This window comes from Gopherus evgoodei, chromosome 4 (assembly GCF_007399415.2).
Source record: "Gopherus evgoodei ecotype Sinaloan lineage chromosome 4, rGopEvg1_v1.p, whole genome shotgun sequence".
Classification (NCBI taxonomy): Eukaryota; Metazoa; Chordata; order Testudines; family Testudinidae; genus Gopherus; species Gopherus evgoodei.
Window position 1 is genome coordinate 60,482,720 of NC_044325.1, and position 18,116 is coordinate 60,500,835.

Sequence of the window (18,116 nt, forward strand, 5' to 3'; positions counted from 1 at the left end):
GTTAGCATGAAAACCTCCAAGCTTAGTTACCAGCTTGGACCTGGTACTTGCTGCCACCACCCAAAAAATTAGAGTGTTTTGGGGCACTCTGGTCCCCCTGAAAAAACCTTCCCTGGGGACCCCAAGACCCAAATCCCTTGAGTCTCACAACAAAGGGAAATAATCCTTTTTCCCTTGCCCCCTCCAGGTGCTCCTGGAGAGATACACAGACACAAGCTCTGTGAATCCAAACAGAGTGACTCCCCCTCTCCGTTCCCAGTCCTGGAAACAAAAGCACTTTCCTCTTCACCCAGAGGGAATGCAAAATCAGGCTAGCAAATCCAACACACACAGATCTCCCCCTGATTTCTTCCTCCCACCAATTCCCTGGTGAGTACAGATTCAATTTCCCTGAAATTTCCCAGTAAAGAAAACTTTAACAGGTTTTAAAAAGAAAGCTTTATATAAAAAAGAAAGAAAAATACATACAAATGGTCTCTCTGTATTAAGGTGACAAATACAGGGTTAATTGCTTAAAAGAAATATGAATAAACAGCCTTATTCAAAAAGAATACAAATCAAAGCACTCCAGCACTTATATTCATGCAAATACCAAAGAAAAGAAACCATATAACTTACTATCTGATCTCTTTGTCCTTACACTTAGAAACAGAAGATTAGAAAGCAGAACCCACTTCTCCAAAGCTCAGAGAAAGCAGGCAGACAGACAAAGACCTCAGACACAAAATTCCCTCCACCCAAAGTTGAAAAAATCCGGTTTCCTGATTGGTCCTCTGGTCAGGTGCTTCAGGTGAAAGAGACATTAACCCTTAGCTATCTGTTTATGACAAACAAGTTTTACACACACCTTATAGTAGCTCCATCTAGGTCGCATTTCCCTAGTTTGTTTATGAGAAGATCATGCGAGATAGTATCAAAAGCTTTACTAAAGTCAAGATATATCATGTCTACTACTTCCTCCCCATCCACAAGGCTTGTTACCCTGTCAAAGAAAGCTTTCAGGTTGGTTTGACACAATTTTTTCTTGACAAATCCGTGCTGACTGTTACTTATCTTATTAAATTAGAGATGTTTGCAAATTATTTGTTCCAATATCTTTCCAGACACAGAAGTTAAGCTGACTGGTCTGTAATTCCCTGACTTGTCCTTATTTCCCTTTTTATAGATGAGCACTATATTTGCCCTTTTCTCTCCTGTCTTCCATGACTTTTCAAAGATAATCGCTAGTGGCTCAGATATCTCCTCAGTCAGCTCCTTGAGTATTCTAGGATGAATTTCATCAGGCCCTGGTGACTTGAAGACATCTAACATTTTTAAGTAATTTTTAACTTGTTCTTTTCCTATTTTAGCCTTTGATCCTACCTCATTTTCACTGGCATTCACTATGGTAGACGTCCAATCACCACCAACTTTCTAGGTGAAAAGCGAAACAAAGAAGTCATTAAGCACCTCTGCCATTAACATATTTTCTGTTATTATTTCCCCCCTCCCCCTCACTGAGTAATGGGCCTATCCTGTCCTTATTCTTCCTCTTGCTTCTAATGTATTTGTAGACTGTTTTCTTGTTAACCTTTTTGTCTCTAGCTAGTTTGATCTCGTTTTGTGCCATGGTCTTTCTATTTTGTCCCTACAAACCTGTGTTGTTTGTTTATATTCATACTTCAGAATATTCTGCCACAGCATTTATCCGGAGTCAGTCCCCATGTACATTATTTGAATCCTCTCCCCTCAACCCCTTCCCTGGGGGTGAATACTGCTTTGCACATCCTGCAGTACAGGCTACTTATCTTTGAATTTTCTTTCCAATACCCTCAGATGGTCTGGCTCACCTGGAAAATTAATTTTTCTTAGAATTATAGTTTTTTCCCTCTGTTTTCACGGATTAGAATGGAAAATACGTGCTTGTGTAGAGGAATATTTGTTTGTTCCTAAGACTGTGTTACAAGGTTCACATGTTAAACTTAGGTGACTAAGGGTTTGTCTACATGGCCATTTAGTCCGCAGCAAGCTGGCGGATAAATCTATCTGAAGCTAGCCTGCTAAGATCTAACTGTCCCTGTGGACCTGCTGATGTGCCCTAACAGTTCCTGAGTGTACTTTGATCTATTCCTGTTTCCAACAGGGAATCAGAGCACGCTTCGGCAAACTAGTGCACAGTAGATTCAGGCCCCAGCTAAATGTTGGTGCGGACAAGCCCTTATTGCAATATATTCAGTTAGTATTTTTTGATTTTGGAAGCTGTCATTTTTGGTTCTCAACAGAGGGGTGATCCTGGCTCCAGGCTGGCTGCCAATCTGTTTTCTGCCTCCAACTAGCAGGGAGAGGGGGAATGCCCACAGTACAGACTGTTGGACATGGGGGGTATTAAAGAAAATTCCCAGGTAAAAAGGAAAATTTACTTTTGCCCTGATAAAATTTGTGGAAACAGCTGAACCATTTTGGCTGAAACACACAAAATTCAGCCTGAGGCCGATACCTGACATGGAAAATTTCAGCCCGAATGGTTATAGTGTGTCCAAGTTATACACAGTTGAAAATAAAGTCTTATAATGGCAAGTGTGAGTGACATGAACTATGGGCGCACTACTATCTCCTCCTATAATAACATAAAACAGTTGGAATTCAGATAATCAAGGAAGGGATTTAACCAGCACCACTGTCTTGAGAACTCAGTTTCTTTAAATTTATTCAGATTCATTTAATCTCTGTTTAAGATAGCATGAAGTGACGGAAGTGAAGTCTGAGGCTAAATTAAAATTAGCTTTCTAAAACATTTATATATATCACAGCTGATCAGAGGATCTGAGAAACTAGAGGGTCCAGATGTTTTGACATGAAGAGTCAACATGTTTAGAGATAAGTGCCTTGTGCGTTTAGTAGCTGAACAGGTGAGATGCCCTGATACCACAAGGCAATCTGTTTCTCAGACCTATTCTGTAACACAGAATAATATTAGCTATTTGACATATTCTTATCATTCATCCTAGAAAAATCATGTATAATGGATAGAGCTGTAATCGCAGCTGTCTGGGATATTGAGGAATATATTTTAGAAAAATATGTCCAACTTGTCCAATTCTAAGATTTTTGACAATGTTCTATGTTCTCTATTGGCTAAATCATTTACTTAACCTTTTGAATAAACTGCAAATCAAGAAGCTCATCTGTTTCTAATATACTATTAGTAGGTAATATTATGCCAGAATCAGAAATCCTGTTCACTGTTTATCTATGCTATCTCAATGAATTAAAAACAGAAATTGAGAAACCAAGAAATAAAAAAAAAATCCTTCATAAATTATTTTTCATTAACTTAAAGTGAATGGAGATAGGCCATTGTAATGGGAATATCTACATTAAGGAAAATATGTTGGAAGATCTTATGAAACATGCCATGTTGATGACAGTGGTCTCCCCTTTAGCAAGAGCAAAGTGCTAGTGGAAATTTTCCCATAAAGATGTTCACCCCCTTTCCTACACAGAGATCAGTTCTGTGAGTGAGAAACAATTTCAGGCTTTAACCTCAGAATTACAACAGGGCTGCTAAATACAGGTAGGATGGTGATTTAATGCTGACAATGTAGTGCAGTAAATGAACCTGGAAGGAAGGAATACCAGCATCAGATATAACTAATTTTCTGATGCTTGCACTCATTCTTCATGTGTTCAATGAAAGCGGATAGGAAGGAAAAGGGGATGCACGCAAGCTGAAATGAACAGAAGTAGAGTGAAAGTAAAAACAAAGAAGAAAAGAGCAGTAAAAAAGCTAGAGGAGAATAGGAATGCAGGAAAAGGAACAAAAAAGAGAGAGAGAGAGAGAGAAGAAAAGAGAAGCACAGCAAAATTAGAAGAAAGCCATAGAAGTGAAAACACTATATAGGAAAAAAAGGATGGAACCTGGTAGATGTGAATTCTTGAATGATGTTTAAGTTTGTAGGGGGGGAAAGGTTTTGGATAGTCTCTGTTCTCATTCCACTGTTGTTCTGTCTCCAGCTGCAGCTTATTACTTTTCTCATACATCTTTTTTGTTCTTTTTTCTTCTTTCTGAATCTGCCTCACTCTCTGTCATTGTAACTGTATGGGAACAGGCACCTGTCACACTTTTGTTTCTAATTTGCCAGATTGGCCTATCATGGAAAAGGGTTAGGAGTGTGTTGGGTATAAAATAATATAATATAATATAATCCATAGTTCATTACAAAGCCATTCACACATATGCATGGGATAAAAGTAAAAGAGAGATAAAAGTTTGGTTGATAAAGGTAACTTCATAGGTATAATTTACTTAAACTTTTCTAAGATGTTTGATTTACTACAACACAACATTATGATTTAAAAATTAGGACTATGTGATATCAGTAAAGCATATGCAACATCAGTAAAACATAAGTTAAATGGATTAAGAACTGGCTAAACTCAAAATGTAGTTGTCAGTGGACAATCATCATCAAATGGAGATATTTCTAGTGGGGTTCTTTAGGAATTCAACATTTTTGTCAATGATCTTGAAGTAAATATAAAATTACTGCTGATTAAATTTGCCAATTTTTATATCTTCTGCAGAGTGTTGAATACTGATGAAGACAGAGCAGTTATTCAGAGCAGTCTAGATCACGTGGTAATCTAGGTCCATTCAAACAAAATATGTTTTAACACAGCAAAATGTAAATTTTTACATATAGAACAAGAAACATAGGCCATACTTACAGGATTTAGGGGGTCAGAATGGATAAGCAACTGAACGCATGCTCCTAGTGCAAAAGTGTGAGAAAAAGGGCAGATGTGACCCTTGGATGTATAAACAAGGGACTAATAAGGTGATTTTACCTCTGTGTATATGGCACTGGTATGAAACTGATAATGAAATATGCCTAGCACAGTAGGGTCTTGGTCCATGACCAGCAGTGGCGGATTGGCCACTGGGGCCCGTGCCCAGGGGCCCTGGCCAATTGGGGTTACCTAGAAAAATGGGCACCCCCCATGCCCTGACCCGCTCTGCTCGCCCAGCACTCTTGCCAGGGAGCAGAGTCAGGGTGTGAGGACTTCACACACCCACCTGGCACTCCATCCAGGCAGTGGGGTTGGGGCACGGGGGATTGCCCCGCTCTTCCCACCCAGTGCTCTATCCGGGGAGTGGGGTCAGGGTGCTAGGGTTTGCCCCACTTCCCCGCAGGAGCACTGGGTGGATGGGTGCAGCGGGGAAGGCCCCAGTGCCCTAAACCCACTCCCTGGATGGAGCACTGGATGGGCAGAGCATAGAATCATAGAAGATTAGGGTCGGAAGAGACCTCAGGAGGTCATCTAGTCCAACCCCCTGCTCAAAGCAGGACCAACACCAACTAAATTGTTCCAGCCAGGGCTTTGTCAAGCCAGGCCTTAAAAACCTCCAAAGAAGGAGATTCTACCACCTCCCTAGGTAACCCATTCCAGTACTTCACCACCCTCCTAGTGAAATAAGTTTTCTTAATATCTAACCTAGACCTCTCCCACTGCAACTTGAGACCATTGCTTCTTGTTCTGTCATCTGACACTGCTGAGAACAGCCTAGCTCCATCATCTCTGGAACCCCCCTTCATGTAGTTGAAGGCTGCTATCAAATCTCCCCCCCCCCACTCTTCTCTTCTGCAGACAAAACAAGCCCAGTTTCCTCAGCCTCTGCTCATAAGTCATGCACCCTACCCTCTAATCATTTTTGTTGCCCTCCACTGGACTCTCTCCAATTTGTCCACATCCTATCTAGGAGGAAGTGGGAAGCAAAACTGGACACAATACTCCAGATGTGGCCTCAACAGTGCCGAACAGAGGGGAATAATCACTTCCCTCAGTCTGCTGACAATGCTCCTACTAATGCAACCCAATATGCCGTTAGCCGTCTTGGCAACAAGTGCACACTTCTGACTTGTATCCAGCTTCTCATCCACTGTAATCCCCAGGTCCTTTTCTGCAGAACTGCTGCTTAGCTAGTCAGTTACCAGCCTGTAGTGGTGAATGGGATTCTTCCGTCCTAAGTGCTGGACTCTGCACTTGTCCTTATTGAACCTCATCAGATTTTTTGTGTTGGTCACTTTGGATCCTGTCCCTACCCTCCAGCATATCTACCTCTCCCCACAGCCTAGTGTCATCTGCGAACTTGCTGAGGGTGCAATCCATCCCATCATCCAGATCATTAATAATAAGAGCAGAGCAAGCCCCTGTGCCCCAACCCTGCTTCCCGGATGGAAGACTGGGCAAGCAGAGCGTGTCAGGGAGATGACTTCAGGTGGAAGGGATGGGGAGGGGCCACACTTGCTCTGGCCCAGGGGCCCCACTAAACCCAAATCCACTTCTGATGACTAGGACTCTTAGTTGCAACAGAAATACAAATAAATAATAATACCGCATCCAGCTGTGGTGTCCTCAATTTTAAAAGAATTTTAAATTGTAGATGGTACAGAAAAGAGCCACAAAAGTTATTCAAAGAATAGAGAAAATGACTTGCAGTGAGAGACTTAGAGTTCAATCTGTTTTGAGTATTAAAAATAAGATTGAGAGATGACTTGATGAAAATATATAAGTACCTTAAAAAGTCCGACTAGATAATCTAATGGTCCTGACTAGTTTTAAACTGTATGAATCTATGAAAAGTGAAAGTGCTAGTTTTAGCTAACACTGGAGGGTGTTAGTATGCCTGTAGTTCTACAGCTCCCAGCACTTTATTAGAGTTGGTTAAATATTTTTCATCCAAACCTTCTATAACAAAAAATGTCCTTTTGTGAAACACAAGTTTTTGATAGACGTTTTGCTTGTTCAAGTTTTCTGACTTTTTCTATTAAAAAAAACTGAAAATCTGAAATATTTATGTTTTTCAGTAGGTTTTTTCTACCCATTCACTTTCTTTACTTCCTTTTTTCAGTGACAACATGGAGAGAAAAGAATAAATGGGGGAAAGACCAAAAAAAGAGAAGGGGAAGAACCCCATGACTGAAAAACCTTAAGTTTTGAAAACCAGAAACTGGGGAGAGAGGGGGATATTTTTTCTCATCAGAAAATTTCAACATTTTCCACAAAATCTTTATCTGTGCATCTGTTGTCACATAATACCAGTGAGCTTCCTAGGTTATTATATCTTTAGGGCAGGTATTGTATCCTTTTATGTGTCTGTAAAATCCCTGCCATTGTGCAAATAGTAGCAATAATCATAGTTTTGGAACTTTTAGTCAATCCATTTTGTTCCCTTTTGGAGTCCTTCTGAATTGACAACATTTACCTCCTTAAAAATATTCTTTCTTTCTCTCTGCCCCACATGCCATTACAAAAGATGACCCATATAAAACCTCTGAGAATCTTGACAGTGTTTATACTTAGAATAGTCATCCAGTAGCACTGATACTAATATACAAATTACTCACTGCAGCTGCCTTTATTTGTTAGTCATTGGATTATTTGCCTAAAATAATAGAAAGTACTATTCCTTTCTCTTTTCCTAATTACCAGTTATCTCTATAGATTAAAATAAATTTGACTGTCCATTTTTTCCTCTTGTGTGATCCTTCAGTGAAGTCATAATACTGAATTTGCAAAATAATAGTTCTGTGACAAAAGATTGTGTTGCTTTAAATGCAGACATGTGATGATACTGCATGATAAAGCAAGAGAAGCTGAAGTACAAGCAGGAAAGCTCTTAGATAAATAGGTGTGTCTACAATAAGGGTCTGCTCCAGATCCCACAGACTTCACTGGGAGTTGGTTTGAGCCTCATGAGCTGAGTACAGCAAATTGCTGTTTCTTATTCATTCTTTTTTGTCTTTTCACCAATATGAAAATTCCTATATAAAAGTGAAAATAAGGTGTTAAACTTAGATTGTTGAGTCTGCATTGTATTTTATATGGTAAAACTGTGAGTTTAGAATAATAGCTTTGATTTATGAAAAATATTGACTAGTTCTTATATATTACTCTTGTAGTGCTTATGATTTGTATTATAACTCATGCCTTTTAATGCTATTACATCTCTTTCTAATTACAGTTAAATTCTGTACCATCTTAGCTATATTGAAAAACTTTTTTAAACTAACACTTAAATATCTATAACAGTCACAATATTCCAAAATTCATTGGTGGTAATGTTGCAGTTTGTTTTCTTTTATTGTCAACTAACCTTGGTTCTGGTTACTTATTAACCTAATTATTTACAGCTTATAGTGATCAATTTGTCAGGGATTGTTGCTGAGATAAATATTCATCTGTGAAGAATGTAATTGTCTTACACTAAATAGCATGAGTTTTGTAGAGAATCCACCCATAAAGAAATACTTTATATTTGTAGCCTTTGTATACATTGCTTCAGTTACTATATCAGCAATGTTTTTGATTAGTGATAAAATAATCAGCTACATTTTAAATAGGGTGATGGTTTCATTGAATTTATGGTTTTATGGTATCAACAAAATTAAGAGGTAGTGTTAACAGTAAGATTTGTTATCCAATTTTCATTGTCCATAGACATAAGCATGAATGAAACAATTAGGAAGGCTTTATTATTAATCGAGTACAGAGGCGGGCAAACTTTTTGGCCTGATGGCCACATCTGGGTGAAGAAATTGCATGCAGGGCCATTAATGTAGGGCTGGAGCATGGGGTTGGGATGCAGGCAGGAGTGCAGGGTGCAGGAGGCGGCTCCGGGCAGGGGGTTGGGTACGGGAGGCAGCTCTGGGCAGGGGGTTGGGATGCATGAGGGGTGCATGATGTTGCAGGGGGCTCAGGGCAGGGTGTTGGGTGCAGGAGAGGATGCAGAGTGCTGGAGGGGTCTCAGGGCAGGGAGTAGGGGCTCAGGACAGGGGGTTAGGGTGTAGGAAGGGGTGCAGAGTGCGGGAGGGGGCTCAGGGCAGGAGGTTGGGGTGCGACAGGGGGCTCAGGGTAGGGGGTTGGAGTGCAGGAGGGGTTCTGGGTGCGGGCTCCAGCTCGGTACCACTTACTTTGAGTGGCACATAGCAAGGCTAAGGCAGGCTCCCTGCCTGCCTGCCTGCCTGCCCAGGCCGTGTGCCACTCCTGGAAGTGGCTGGCACCATGTTCCTGCGGCCCCTGGGGATGGGGGTGAGCAGAGGGCTCTATGCGCTGCCCTCGCCTGCAGGCACTGCCCCCCGCAGCTCCCATTGGCAGGGAACAGAGAACCGAAGCCAATAGGAGCTTCAGGGGTGGTACCCGCAGGCAAGGGCAGCGCATAGAGCCCTCTTGCCCCTCCTCCCTTCTGGGGCTGTAGGGATGTGATGCCAGTTGCTTCCAGGAGTGATGCAGCAGTGAGCCTGCCTTAGCCCTGCTACACCATGGGGCTGGCAATCCCATGGGCAGGATCCAAAGCCCTGATAGGCTGGATCTGGCCCATGGGCCATAATTTGCTCTCCCCTGATCGAGTAAGCACGGGCTGAACCAATAGTTCAGTATGAGCCCTGGCCCTAGGTCAGGGTGGAGCAGCAAACACACAGTCAGGAGCTCAGACTTTTGAGCGTCTGGTGTGAGGGGAGACTTCCACCCATGAGTAGGGTGGCAGGGGGGATGCAGGCCCACCTGCTCCACTGCATCCCAGCCTGGGGCCCTAGCAGCGGCAGAAGACTTGCTCAGCTGGGGAGCCTGACCGCAACACACTGACATTGGTTCTGGTCCTGCTGCGGCCAGGCCAGGGTTGGCTGCCCCCTGGCTACTTCCGGACTCCCCCTTGTAAGGTATCTGGGTTTGGTTGGCATCCTCGATGGTTTCCAGCACCATCAGTTCCTCTGGGTAACTAGCGAAGGGTAGGCTTGGCTGCTCCTCGGGGTAGCTGGCGAGGCGTAGGCGCAGCTCCTCCTTGGGGTAGCTGGCCAGGGGTAGGTGTGGCTGGCCCGGCCAGTCCTCAGGTTGGCCGCCTTGGCCAGTCCTCAGGTTGGCCATGGCCCTCCGGCATTTCCCAATCCAGAGCTAGGCCACAGGCATCTGGCCTCTCCGGCAGCTGGCTTTCAACTGAACTTTGCAGCGTGGCTTTCCTACTTCCTGTCCTGTGCCATGGCCTCTAGGGAGCTGGCATAGGACACACTGGCTCTGCCCACATTGGTGCTAGGGGAGGTTTGTTCCTCCGCGTGCCTGTGGGATATCCCACTGCCTCACTACACCCCTACCCACACACACACTCGCACATCTAATTTCAATGAATTATATGGTTTCAGAAACAGAGCATGTATGTATTTGGCTGAAACGCATCTTCCAGCTATGAAAATGTTTCTTAGGTTTATTTTGATATTTCATCTTAGTTGGGAATCAGGTGTTTCATTGTTTGGTTTTTTTTTTTAAAGGAATTTTAATATCCATGAAAGGTGCTGGGCTGATGGTCCTGTAGGTAGAACATTTTTATTTATCCCCAAAAGAGGTGTAGACAAATCAGCAACATTATTATGGTCTTGCTCACATTGCCCTGCTACTAATCTTCAGTTGTTATACAGCATATGTAGTTCATTCTCCGTACCTATTGTTCAGCCTCGAGCCTCTTCCTTGCACTGCAAACAAATGGGCCAATTAGTATCAGTTTTTATAGTATTTTGATGGTGTGGACACCTGTTCACCATGAAATTAACTGCAGACACTAACTGATTTCATGCAGGCCACTCAATCAAGCAGCCAGTAGATGGTTATTGCTTTTAGTCCTTATTGATGTGGGGTCAGTTCACACATGTACATTGGTAGCTTTTCTTTTACTACCTTTATTTCATTTACCACCATACTCTTAAATTTACATTAAAAATATATGGCTGAGGAGAACTGGAGAACAATTTATGTTAATAGAGACTTCAATGAGGATCATGACTCAAACCTACAATGATGATATTTGCAGTGAAGTAATTTTGTTGGTTTAGTTGTTGCACAAGGTTATTGTGATTACTCAGTTCATCGTAGATAAAAGGAAAGCTTAGGCTGATAATTTAGCGTGGGATTTTCAAAAGTTCTTCAGTGACTTTGGAGCACAAGTCCTATTGAAGCTTGGAATTGTGCTTCTAAATCACTTACCTGCTTTTAAAAATCCCACTCAAAATGTAGATATTTATTTAAAGAATGACACAGATATATTTGGGAATAGAGATTTGAGTTAAATAGTCAAGTTTTGCATTTACCAAAGCATAAATATTTTAATTAGTTTGTAGACTTATATTTTTACTATATATAGTATCAACTAACATTAGTGCTTAATAAATTCTTAGGGATTTCTTAAACTTAAGTATTGTATCAAAATCTTTATAGATTTCTATTTTTTAAAAGATACCAAAATTGAAGTTTGTTTCCAATTGACCCATTTGCTGTGTTAATATAGGCTGTTATTTAAATGTTGCACTTTTTCATTCAAAATTGCATAGGGTTCGTTTCCTACTGGGTGGGCGTCACGGAGAGTTTAAGTTCCTGCCTCCCACTGGGTATGCTCCGTGCTATGAAGCTTTGCTTCCAAAAGAGAAGATGAAATTGGAACCAGTAAAAGTGTATAAGAGAGATTCTGATGGAGTTAGGGATTTGCTGGGTACAACACAATTCCTCTCCCAAGCTTCCTTCATCCCTTGTCCGATAGACACCACTCAGGTATGTCTACTTTACAATAATGGAAGTATAAAATTCATCTTACCCAGAATCTTAAAATGAGCACTAAAAAATTTAGGCCAGCATGTATCCTCTCTTAGCAATATACTGGTGTGCAATACAGTATTTAATGATATGTTAAATAATCTTGGTGTCAGTTGTTATAGTTGAAGTATTTTAGGAAAGTTGGACATTACTGAGTCTCTTCTCTCTTGTTGAATCTTGAAATATTTTCTTCTTAGATTGCTTTGCCTCTTCACCTTGAAAAGATCAGGGACAAGTTGGCTGAAAATATCCATGAACTATGGGGAATGAATAAAATAGAGCTTGGCTGGACCTATGGCAAGGTAAGAAGTGAGAGTACTTATTATATGTGAAGTTGGTAGTACCACCAACAATTAAGACTGTATCACAGAATGATAGAAATGTAGGATTGGAAAGGACCTTGAGAGGTCCAGTCCTCGGTGCTGAAGCAGGACCAAGTATACTTAGCTCATCGCTGATAGGTGTTTGTTAAGTTTGTTCTTGAAACCTTTCACTGACTGGGGTTCTACAACCTCCCTTGGAAGCCTAGTTCAGTACTTAAATATCCTTATAGTTTAAAAGTTTTTTCTAATATCTAACCTAAATCTCCCTTGCTACAGATTAAGCCCATTACTTCTTGTCTTACTTTCAATGAACATGGAGAACAATTTATCACTGTCCTTTGTATAACAGCCCTTAAAGTACTTGAAGACACTGCTCAGCTCTCTCTTCAGTTTTCTTTTCTAAGATTAAACTTGCCCAGTTTTTCCTCATAGGTTAGGCTTTCTAAAAATTTTATAATTTTTATTGTTCTCCTCTGGACTCTCTCCACTTTGTCCATATTTTTCTTCAAGTGTTGTACCCAGAACTAAACAGAGTGCTCCACCTGAGACCTCATCAGTGGGGACAGTTACTTCCCATGTCTTGCATACAACATTCCTGTTAATACACCCTAGAATGATATTGATCTTTTCTACAACTGTATCACATTGCTGATTCATATTCAGTTTGTGATCTAGTATAACCCACAGATCCTTTTAATTAGTACTGTTGCCTAGCCAGTTATTTCCCATTTTGTAGTTGTACATTTGATTTTGCCTTCCTAGGTGTTGTACTTTTCACTTATCTTTATTGAATTTCACCTTTTTTATATCAGACCTATTGTCCAATTTGTCAAGGCCATTTTGAATTCTAATCCTCTTCTCCAAAGTACTAGCACCCTCTCCCAGTTTGGTTTCATCCACACATTTCATAAGCATATTCTCCACTTTATTTTCCAAGTCATAAATTAAGATATTGAATAGTACCAGATCCAGGACAGACCCCTATAAGGCCCCATTACATATATCATCCCAGTTTAACAGTGAATCATTGATAACTATTCTTTGAGTACAGTCTATCAATCAGTTGTGCATCCATTTTATGGTAATTTTCTTTTGAGACTGTCATGTGGAATTGTGTCAAAAGTCTTTCTAAAATCAAGGTGTAATATGTCTACAGATTCCCCCCAATCCACTAGGCCAGTAATCCTTTTTTTTTAAGGAAATTAGGTTGGTTTGGCATGATTTGTTCTTGACAAATCCATGTTGGCTATTACTTATAACTCTATTATCTTCAATGTGCTTACCACTTGATTGTTTAATAGTTTGTTTCAGTATATTTCCCGCTATTAAAGTTAGGCTGACTTTTGGATGCTCGTCCCATTTTCAAAGATAACTTTAAAGACATGATTTCTCAGGGAGATTAGAGAGGCTACGAAAGCAGAAAGCACGGTAATAATGGGGTATTTCAATTTTCCTCATACTCAGGGCCGGCTCCAGGCCCCAGTGCACCAAGTGCGTGCTTGGGGCGGCATGCCGCGTAGGGCGCTCTGCCGGTTGCCTGGAGAGCGGCAGGCAGCTCCGGTGGACCTCCCGCAGGCGTGCCTGCGGAGGATCCGCTGGTCCTGCGGCTCAGGTGGAGCATCCGCAGGGACGCCTGCGGGAGATCCACCGGAGCCACGGGACCGGCGAGCGGCAGAGCGCCCCCCGCGGCGTGCCACTGTGCTTGGGGCGGCGAAATGGCTAGAGCTGGCCCTGCTCATACTGACTGGGTACATGCGACCACTGGAAGAGATACAATTACTAGACATCGTAAATAACTGCTACTTTGATTAGAGTTTGGTTCAAGAGGGGAATATAGATTAACCTCTTGGTAATAGCAGCCATAATTTAATTAAATTGAAAAATCTTTGTAGAGGGAGAAGTGACCAAGAAACCCACCACAGTAGCATTTAACTTCAAAAAGGAAAGCTAGTGAAAAATGAGGATCTAGTTAAATGGAAGTTAAAAGGAACAGACCTGAGCGTGAAATGCTTGCAAACTACATGGAGACTATTTAAAAACACTGTAATAGAGGCTCAAATTAAATGTATCCCCCCAAAAAAAATCATGGAGGACCAATAAAATGCCACCACGGCTAAACAGCAGAGTAAACCAGACGTTTAAGGAAAAAAGGGCATCTTTTAAAAGTTGGAAATCAAATCTTAGTGAGGAAAATAGGAAGGAAAATAAACTCTGGCCAGTCAAGTGTAAAAGTGTAATAAAGCAGTCCAAGAAAGAATTTAAAGAGGAACTAGCAAAGGACAAAAACAAATAGCAATTTTGTAAAGTACATCATAAGCAGGGAGCTTGCCAAATAGTCAGTGGGGCTACTGGACAATTGAAGTGTTACAGGTGACGCAAGGGAGACAAGGCTGTTGTGGAGAATCTAAATTCTTTTCATCAGTCTTCACTGCAGAAATGGGGGAGATACCCACACCTGATCCATTCTTTTTAGGTGATGAATCTGAGAAACTGTCCCAGACTGAGGTGTCGGTAGAGGTGGTTTTGGAATGAATTGATAAATTAAGCAATAATAAATCACCAATACCAGAAGGTAATTGCAGAATTAATAACTGTGATATATTAACCTATTGCTTAAATCAGCCTCTGTACCAGAAGACTGTAAAGTAGCTAACATAATGCTGATATTTTAAAAAGGCTCCTGAGGGGATCCTGGCAATTACAAGCCAGTAAACCCAACTTCAGTACCAGGAAAATTGGTTGAAACTATAATTAAAAAACAGAATTATCAGACACATAGATAAACATGATATGTCAGTGAAGAGTCAGCATGGCTTTTGTAAGTGGAAATCATGTCTCACTAATCTTTTAGAATTCTTTGAAGATGCCAACAAGTATATGGGCTTTCAGAAAACCTTTGGCAAGGTCCCTCACAAAAGGCTATTAAGCAAACTAATTAGTCATGGGATAAGAGGGAAAGTCCTCTCATGGAATAGTAACAATTAAAAGATCGGAAACAAAAGGTAGGAATAAATGGTCAGTTTTCACAATGGAGAGAGGTAAAGAGTGGAGTCCTCCAAGGATCAGTAACGGGGGTCTGTATTGTTCAACATATCCATAAATGATCTGGAAAAAGGAATACACAGTGAGGTGTCAAAGTTTGAAGATGATACAAAATTATTCAAGATAGTTAAGTCCAAAGGTGACTGCACAGGGTTACAAATGGATCTCACAAAATTGGATGACTGGGTGACAAAATGACTGAGGAAATTCAATGTTAAGTGCAAAGTATTGCATATTGGAAAAAATAATCCCAACTATATAAAATGGTGGGGTCTAAATCAGCTCTTACCACTCAAGAAAGAGATTGTGGAGTCGTTGTGGATAGGTCCTGGAAAACATGCTAGGAACCATTAGGAAAAGGATAGATGATAAAACAGAAAATATCATAATGCAACTACATAAATCCCTAGTACACCCACATCTTGAATACTGTGTGCAGTTCTGGTTTTTCCATCTCAAAAAATATACATTAAAATTGGAAAAAGTACAGAGAAGGGTAACAAAAATGATTGGGGGTATGGAACAGCATCCATACAAGGAGCAATTACAAGGGACTCTTCAGATTGGAAAAGAGATGACTGAGGGGGGATATGATAGAGGTCTATAAAATCATGAATGGTATGGAGAAAATGAATAGAGGAGTATAGTTTACCCCTTCACGTAACACAAGAATTAGGGGTTATGCAATAAAATTAGTAGGCAGTTGTTTAAAACAAACAAAAGGACAGTTTTCTTCTTCATGTAGTGCACAGCCACCCTCTAGAACTCATTGCAAGGACATGTGAATGCCACAAATATAACTGCATTAAAAAACGAAGTAGATAAAGTTGATGGAGGATGACCACACTACACCTTAAACAGTGGGCTATTGTCTGGCTTGCTGGGGGAAAGGGGTATTCCTCTTTAAGGACAAAGAGGCACAGGCATCACTGACTCATTCCCCCTAGGTGACTGGAAGAGAGGGGTGGGTGTATACAGGTGTCAAACCAAGCAGAAGAAGCCCCTTTTCACCCAGACCAACACCCATCCTTGAAAGAGGCAAAATACCAAGTTTGGTCAGGATCTGCTGTACGCACTACACTAGTTGCTGCTTTCTCAGAGGGGTGGGGGGGAGTAAGGATTTTTCCCCTCACCATCAGATTGACCAATAGAGGGGGCATAGTTGGGTCTAGCATGGAATGGGAGTTAGCCTATGATGTTGCAACTCAGCATGTAAGCATAGGGTGGATGCCCAGTGCAGGTACTCTGTGGAGAAGGGCAACAGTGATCCAATAAATGATTTGATAAAGGATTTAAAAGAGATGTTTCTAAAGGAGTGGGAATGCTAGGGTTTGGGGCTCTTATGACAGACACAGCAGGGAGGCAACTCCTCTCCTCCTTTATAGCTGACCTTAACCCTCATTTGGTGGGGGTGAATGGTAAGGTCCCAACAGCGAGCTAGCTGGGGATCAGGATGAAAAGGGGGGAGGGGCGGAGCTGACAAAGGCCCCCCAGGTAGATATTGAAATGATCATGGGGTTACCTGCAGTTTACACTTTTATCTTCCAGGTACTCCCAGACAGTTGTTAATAAAGTTGTGGATTAAATAAATCACATCCAGTGACTCCTATACTCCTTCTGGTATAACTGGACAATAGGTCCATCAATGGCAATCAGGGATGCATGATCAGGGATGCAACCTCAGCTCCAGCTGTCGCTAAAAATCCAACTGTTAGAAGCTCGGACTGATTGACAGAGGATGAATTATGTAGAAAAGGGTGCAGAGGGAAGGCAGTGGAATGTAGATAGGCCAGGTCTGGCTTGACATGAGTAATTGAAGGTATGGGCAAGGGGGCTCATTCTTTGGAAGACAGGGTTAAGGAGATAAATAAATAATAGGGCTGAAAACAGAATGTTTTTGCTCAGATAAGTAAATGGGTCAGTAAGCTAAAAGATAATGTCTGAGCTAGCTAAGATAAGAGGGGGAATGCCCAGGGAACCATTTTCTATGAACAAGAAAACAATGGACAAGAGAAACCAGGAGTGTAAAGATGAGGTAAAGAATAATGTTGAACGTGGACAATGTGTGAACAGAACATGCTGTACAGGGGTTGGTTTCTGCAAAGTAACCAATCCAGTCCAAGAATTTGTGATGCAATGTATAGTGAATGCAATAAAATGTGTAAAGTTGTAAAGGGAGAGTTTATCTGGAACTTTGGAGCTGTGTTGTACCGTGCATCTACCTCCATCCCATTTTAATCTGATCAACTCAACGTTGCTGTATGCCAAATAAAAATACCTAAGTGATGAAGTTTAGAGTCAAACTGAGTTCTTGGGAAGCCAACTGGAAAAAGGGTGTTGGAGGGAATCCCAATATGGGTTACACAATAATTGCCTTGTTCTATTCATTCCTCTGAAGCTTCTGGCACTGGCCACTTCCAGAAGATAGGATACTGGGCTAGATGGACTATTGGTCTGACCCAGTATGGCTGTTCTTATGTTCCCCAGTTCTCTGGGAACTCACCCATGCTCCATGAGTTATTACAGATAATCACTAAAGGGTCTGAGATTGCTTCAGGTAGTTCATTAAGTAACCTAGGATGAATTTCTTCAGGCCCTGCCAACTTGAATACATCTAATGTATCTAAATATTCTTTAACCTGTTCTTTCCCTATTGTTGTTAATATTAGTTGTGTTGAGAATTTGGTCACATTAATCTCTTTAGTGAAGACTGAAGCAGAATAGGCATTAAACACCTCAATTTTCTTGATGTTATTTGCTATTATCTCTCCTTTCCCACTATGTGGAGAATCATATATTTAAAGAGCCGCTTTTTACTGTCTTTTATATCCCCTGCTAGATTGTCCTAACTCTCCTACTCAGATCTGAACCTTAGAGTTCAGAACATGAGAAGCTAGCATGAGACCTCCAAAGCTTAATTACCAGCTTAGATCTGATATCGCTGCCACCAGCCAGAAGATTAGTGTGTCTGGCTCACTCTGGTCTCCCCAAAACCTTCCCTGGGGGACCTCAAGACTCCTTGAGTCTCAGATTCCTTGAGTCTCACAACAAAGGGGAATAAACCATTTCCCTTCCCCCTCCTCACCTCCAGGTGTTCCTTCCCTAGGTTCCTGGAGAGATATACAGATTCAAGCTCCG

The 18,116-nt window shown here is 41.3% G+C and overlaps 1 protein-coding gene across 1 annotated transcript in view; it reads left to right on the top strand.

The window, feature by feature from the left end:
• The window catches only part of RYR3 (ryanodine receptor 3), a 607,531-nt gene that overhangs the window by 203,561 nt on the left and 385,854 nt on the right, over positions 1-18,116 (top strand). Inside the window, 2 exon segments of the mRNA XM_030559417.1 lie at positions 11,355-11,571; positions 11,811-11,915. Coding sequence (XP_030415277.1) covers positions 11,355-11,571; positions 11,811-11,915 — 322 coding nt within the window.